At 36.1% G+C, this 6867-nt stretch overlaps 1 protein-coding gene across 2 annotated transcripts; it reads left to right on the top strand.

Annotated features, from left to right (window-relative positions):
* Positions 1-940: 940 nt before the first annotated feature.
* Positions 941-6002, top strand: JAR1 (Auxin-responsive GH3 family protein). Of its 2 annotated transcripts, none has more exons than XM_086236862.1 (5): positions 941-1210; positions 2517-2820; positions 2899-3000; positions 3125-3921; positions 5089-6002. In XM_086236862.1, exons 2-5 carry the CDS (start codon positions 2528-2530, stop codon positions 5628-5630), a joined length of 1734 nt encoding a protein of 577 aa, XP_086092988.1. In that variant the 5' UTR covers positions 941-1210; positions 2517-2527; the 3' UTR covers positions 5631-6002. The 2 variants fall into 2 exon arrangements, with proteins under 2 accessions (XP_086092988.1, XP_086092987.1); XM_086236861.1 differs by having other exon boundaries at positions 2512-2820.
* Positions 6003-6867: the final 865 nt, after the last annotated feature.

Here is a 6867-nt window from a genome sequence, read left to right as displayed (position 1 = left end):
GCAGGGTTATTGATTAAAACGTAATTTATGAAATTATAAGATTGACTAAAATGAGATAGGAAATTTAGTATTGACTTTTTTGTAATTTTGAAATGTTTTATTGACTTATTTGTAATTTTCTATTTTTTTTTCTCTCAAGTAAATCTTGTAGATCTAAATATGGATATTGCCTCATTAAAAACTTTATATTAGAAGAAATAGAAAGAAATTCATGGATTTAGAAATTCATTCTAACTAGATATTTTGCATTCAAAGTATTGCATTGATATGTATTTCTAAAGTTATGCTTTTTACACATGTGTCATGCTAATCTTCTTCATATCATTTCAATTTTATCGAATAATATTCAAATAATTGAATATGAATATCTGATTCAATAGCTAAATAATTCACGTTCATAGAGACCAAAAAAAAAAAAAAAAAAGCAAGTTCTTGTATATTTAGATCGTCCAAATATAGATAATTAAAACTATATATTAGAAGAAATAGAAAGAAATCCATGGATTTGAAATGATTCATCGTAGTTAGTTACTTTGCATTCATAGTATTGCATTGATTAATTTGATTTAGTATTTCTAAGATTATCCTTTTTGCACATGTGTCATGCTAATCTCCTCCATATTATTTCAATTTTATTGAATATTCCCGAAAAAATAGATATGGATATATGATTCAATGGCTAAATATTCTATAAACATTGAGCGTAAATGATCATTCCATACAGAGACGTCAAAAGGCTGATGTGAGCTGCCATCTCAGCATGATTAGGTGACTAATTATTTTCTAATTTTTCTCTAATTACACCCCATATCACACGCAAAACCGTCATTCATATTTGTACATCCCAAAAAAAGCCAACTTTGTGTAAGTGTAAGACCAGTAGACCACTATATATATTATTCCCACCCCTTTGAGAATCTTCGCTCACTCACTCGCACTCCAAATTGCCCAAAGCCCTCAAAGCCACCCCTCTCTCTCTCTGTCTCTCTCTCTACCGTATCCTTTCTCTTTTCTGTGTGCTTTGTCAGAAAAAATTTGCATACAATTCGGTGACTTGGTAACGTTTTTCCACCTGGGCTTTGCTCTCTGTGTCTCTTTCGTCATCGTTTATCACTCGGGCAATCCTTTGTTTCCTTCATCAACCTCAAAACTCAAAACAGAGTGACTCTGTTTTGCTCTTCCTCTCAGAGTTCCCAGACTTCGATTGCAGGTATTGTATTTTCTGCTTAGATCACTCTCAGCCTTAGAATTCAACTGGGTTTTGTTCAATTTCCTTCCACTTTCTTTCTTTTTCCTGCTCTTGGGCAATTTGAAGTTTTCTCTTACAAGCTTCACGACTCTGCCTCTGTCTCTCTCTGGGTGTTTGATTTGTTTTCTTTGTTTTTTCCATTTTAAAAGTAATTTTCTTTTTCTCAAAAGGTCTTTCTGTTTTCTATTTGGGGAATTCATTGCAATCTTTTATATCCATGTGGACAAGTACAACATTTTCGAGCTCGTTTTCCACATGGTTTCGATTTTTATATGTTTTTGCTTTTGGTTTGTGATCACTTTTCATGGTTTGAATTTCGAATTCCAATTGGGTACAAGCTCTGGTTTGGTGTTTGAAGCTAGAACTGCTTGAATTACAATCCTCGTTAGTTTGGCCGATTTCTTTGTTTATCTTATTGAATTTTCAATGTTTTAATGGCTTCTTTCCGAGAATCATATAGGTTTCCTGGAAAGTTCTTGAGAGTTGACTGAGTTGACTGCAGTCAGTGAAAGATGAAGAAAGCTTAGAAGCTTCACGTTGTGGTTCTCAAGTTGGACGATTCTTGTGATAAGAGATTAGTACTCGTTTTTGGTCTACTGTATTTTCAACCTGCTTTTTGAAATTTGACCTTACCTCCCCTACTACAGAGTTTTAGTTATTTTTCTTCAGTGAAGTAGTCTTTCCTATTTTTTCCTGTTTTATTCTTACTGAATGATTGCAACTCTTTCTGGGTTCTTCATTTGAACTCTGTTTGGTGGCTGAGAAAGCTGAGGAAAAGGAAGGAGCACTGAATTGTTTGGATCTTTTATTTTTTGCCTTCTAAATCTTTTTGGGTTTTGTAGAAAGTTATTACATATCCAACTGCCAGTCTGCCTCTCTGCCTGTTGGTTGTGGTAATCTGCAACCAATTGGAGGCTCTTAGTTGTTTGGATGTATCAGCTATTTGTTACAAAGTGCCCCAGCATCTGAATGATTTGTTTTTTGTTTTGACTGGCTCATAGCTAGTTGTCACTCTCTGCCAGCCTGCCATGGTTATTTTCCCCTTTTCTCTTTTGCTGAGTGAGAATGGGGTGTGTTTGAATCTTAAAGGAATTGATTGTTTAAATTATATGGTCATAGTTTGATTTGTTAAGTCCTTATTAACCCATCTCATCCTCAAGTTCACATACTTTCAAGGTTCAAGATAACATTTGTTGTTGTTATCGTTGAGTTTAAGAATCTCTTACAGTTGTATTTAGTGCTGATTTTTAGTTCTTCTGAAGGTTAGAATTTGTGAGGATGTTGGAGAAGATGGAAGAGTTCAGTATGGAGAAAGTCATAGAGGAATTTGAAGCAATGACAAGAGACGCTGAGGCGGTTCAGAGAAAGACCCTCAAGAAGATTTTGGAGGAAAATGGATCTGCAGAGTACTTGCAGAATTTAGGACTAAATGGAAGAACTGACCCAGAGAGTTTCAAGGCTGTTGTTCCCCTTGTTACTCACCCGGAACTGGAGCCTTATATTCAAAGAATCTCAGATGGTGATTCCTCTCCCATTCTCACTGGAAAACCAATTACAACCATCTCATTAAGGTACTTTATAACTTGAACTGGTTTTTAAATTTATGTTGGGGAAGTTTTTGGTTTCTGAGATGTTTGTACAACATGCAGTTCTGGTACTACTCAGGGAAGGTCAAAGTTCGTACCTTTCAATGATGAATTGATGGAAAATACCATGCAGATATATCAAACTTCTTTTGCCTTTAGAAACAGGTATTGACACATTTGTTTGGTCAACAAGCTTTTCTGTTTTAATCTTTTAGTTTATCACTTGCCCATCTTTCAAGTTTCCTGCTTTACTTTTTTCTGATGATCTAAATGAATGACCATTGTTCAGAGCGTTTCCCATTGGGAATGGAAAGGCCTTGCAGTTCATCTACGGCAGCAAGCAGTTCAAAACGAAAGGGGGTTTGGCAGCTGGAACCGCCACCACCAATGTTTACCGTTCCGCACAGTTCAAAAATACAATGAAGGAAATTCAGTCCCAATGCTGCAGCCCTGATGAAGTAATATTTGGTCCTGATTTCCATCAATCCCTATATTGCCATCTCTTATGTGGACTAATATTCAAGGATGAAGTTCAGTTGGTATCTTCACCATTTGCTCATAGCATAGTCCATGCCTTCAGAACCTTTGAACAATTGTGGGAAGAACTCTGTGTTGACATTCGGGATGGTGTCCTCAGCAGTCGAATCACAGTCCCATCAATCAAAGCAGCCATGTCAAAATTGCTCAAGCCAAACCCTGAATTGGCTGATCTGATTTGTAGAAAATGTTCAGGATTGAGTAACTGGTATGGCTTAATACCAGCAATTTTTCCTAATGCCAAGTACATTTATGGTGTTATGACCGGTTCAATGGAGCCTTATCAGAAGAAGTTGAGGCACTATGCAGGGGAGTTGCCTTTGTTGAGTGCTGATTATGGCTCTTCTGAAGGGTGGATTGCAGCAAACATTAACCCAAAATCACCCACTGAGCTGACCACTTATGTTGTGCTCCCCAACATTGGATATTTTGAATTCATCCCTCTGAGGAAGAACATTGGTGACCGGGAGCAAGATAACTCCAAGCCAGTGGGTCTGACTGAAGTCAAGATTGGTGAAGAGTATGAGGTCGTTCTTACAAACTTTGCAGGTACTGTCTTTTAGTTAAATTATAATTAGTTATAAGAATTGCTTTCTAGGAGTGCACAATCTGCAGAGTGGCTTAAAAATCACTTATCTGTCCATGAATTTGAGCCATTAATTTAACTCATCCCTTGCCTTTTCTTGCCAGTCCCATTTAATGGGACTCTAGAATCCCAATTTGCCTTAAATGCTGACCATGTGACCCAGGAGTCAAGGGTAACTGTTGTTCCTATCCTTGTGCTTTTTCCCTCCTCCCCATGATGTATTATTCTTTACAATTATTGTTTTTGTTTCTCTGCATTGTTTCATCTCCCAAATGAGATTCTGAATTTTCACCAGCTGGCTTAGACACATGCATCCATTATTGTTTTGAATGACAGAATAATCCTGAAAAAAAAAACAGTGAAAAGGCATTATATAATTCATTGTTGTGTTAGTAAGATACCTCTAGATTAGCATATAATCTCCTGTAGATGTAGTTGGCATCTTTGATGCCCCCCATGCATCTCACATCAGAATGCTTGAAATGCCATTTGAATACTGCTGTGTGATTCTTTGTTTTGAACGTCAAGGAGTATGTGGGGCTAATTCTATGTAGATGCAGAGACAATTTTGTGAAAGGAGACAGATTTGTATTCTTGTTCAGCATGAGTGGCACCTTATATAATTAATTCCATAGCCTTCTAATATTCTATGTCAACTTGTATGTATTTTATAATATCCATGTTTTTGTTCTCAAAGTCATCTACTCTCATCTAGGTCTGACTGACTGCTCTGGTCAAGTTTTTCCATTACTATGCTTAGGGTATATATGATGCATGCATATGTAATTGTCATTCTTTCTAGTTATATAAGAGGATTTGTTGCCCATATAATTGTTTTAAACAAAATGGCTGCATCTATAGTCTATACACAATGCATCAGAAGGATTTGTTGGTCAATAAACTAAACTATTAGTCTATTAGACGTCTTAATCAGATTAACATGATTTAAATATGCTGAGGAGGTGGATTTGTATTTTAGTTATTGGCCATAGAATCTTGAATCCGCAAAAGTTGTCATATTTGGTTAATAATTGCTTCCATGTTTTTCCTGCCGTGCAGTAGTGTATGTGTTGCTCTATTATTTGAGTATAATCTGCTTTCTCATGTTCTTGCTCAAATTTAACTTACAGGTTTGTACCGTTATAGACTAGGAGATGTGGTGAAAGTCATGGGCTTCCATAACTCAACCCCGGAGCTCAAATTTGTCTGCCGAAGCAATCTTCTGCTCACCATCAACATCGACAAGAACACCGAGAAAGATTTACAACAATCTGTTGAAGAAGCTGCCAAGCTGTTGGCTGCAGAGAAATTGGAAATTGTTGACTTCACAAGTTATGTAGACTTGTCCACAGATCCTGGTCACTATGTGATCTTTTGGGAATTGAATGGTGAAGCAAGCCAAGAGGTTCTTAGTGAGTGCTGCAACTGTTTGGATAAGTCTTTTGCTGATGCAGGGTACATTAGCTCACGCAAGGTCACTGGCATAGGTGCACTTGAGCTCCGAATTCTTCGGAAGGGAACCTTCCAGAAGATTCTAAACCATTACCTAGCACAAGGAGCTGCTGTTAGCCAGTTCAAAACCCCAAGATGTGTAGGACCTAACAACAACATGGTTTTGCAAATCTTGTGTGGCAATGCGGTTAGGAGCTGCTTTAGTACTGCTTTCAATTAAGTCATTACAAGTCTCAAATTGCACATTGATGGTTTCCCATATCAATCCGTTCTGTTTTAGCTTTGTTAAAGCACAGGTTTCTTTTTGTCAAACTCTCAAGTATATATGTTTTATGTCTTAGCTCAAGTAGCATGAAATGAATGGATTGAAGTTAGATTCTAGGGTCAAATCTCTTTACAAGCAAGAATGTCTACTTAAGTTGGTTGACTTTTCATATCTCGTTGACTCTGCAATTGTTGTCGAGTGCTTAATACTTTATGACACTCTCTAATCATTAAATTTGCTCCTCGTCCGTCAATATTTGTCTTTTAACGGATGAAGAGAAAATTTTTCATAAAATGTATTTATCGATGAAAATCTCTAGTTTCTCCATTTTTATCAATTTACGTAGGTAAATACTGGCCACGTCAGCAAAGGTCAAAGTCAAAACTAAGTATTGTTGCCATGAAAAATACTTGTCTCTCGACTCTCTCTCATGAGCAGGGATTTTGACAAATGGAAACCCATCCACATGTAATGTCGGTATTAGGTGACCAATTGCAACAACACACACTTGAGGAAGTGCCACTCCAATATTGTTTAATGGGTATGGTGAGGCAGGACCACATGAACGTGGCTCACTCTCTTCGCAACAGACAAATATTACAGCTAATTTAAGTTGGTGTATGACAATGCATATTTCTTCATAAAATAATAAGATTCTTTCATATATAATTCTACATAATAAATAATATTAGATGTAATTACTTTCTTTTATTCAAGAGGCCCAAAACAATCGATCTGATATTAGATTCTTACGAAATCATACGAGTTGACATAAAATTATGTCCTAGAAAATATTTTTTGTATGGAGTGTTTATGTATGTCATCTAGATGACTTTGTTGTGATTTTCTTATTTTCACACTAAATGAGACCTATTCCTAAGACATTAATTTTTTAATTTTTCTTAATTACAACAAATAAGTATTCCTTGCGTGGTCACACACTTAATTGAATTTCAATTATGAACAACTAGTATTTATTTTCAAATCTCATTTAGTGCCCAAAGTGGTTGGATTTCCACCAACACTTGAGGTCACTTTGGTTGTACGTAGTTGAGATGGTTTACTTCATATAGAAGTGATAAAACTCAAGAAAATGAGTGTTCAAAAGCTTTTAAAATTAAGTGTACTAGAAGCAAACGATATTGTAAGTTAGTTTAATAGTTGCTGAAATCTATTTTAAATTCTAGTAATT

Source organism: Dryas octopetala, chromosome 3 (assembly GCF_963921425.1).
Source record: "Dryas octopetala chromosome 3, drDryOcto1.1, whole genome shotgun sequence".
Lineage (NCBI taxonomy): Eukaryota > Viridiplantae > Streptophyta > Magnoliopsida > Rosales > Rosaceae > Dryas > Dryas octopetala.
Note: the sequence above shows the minus strand (reverse complement) of the source record. Positions and strands in the feature narration are given on the sequence as shown.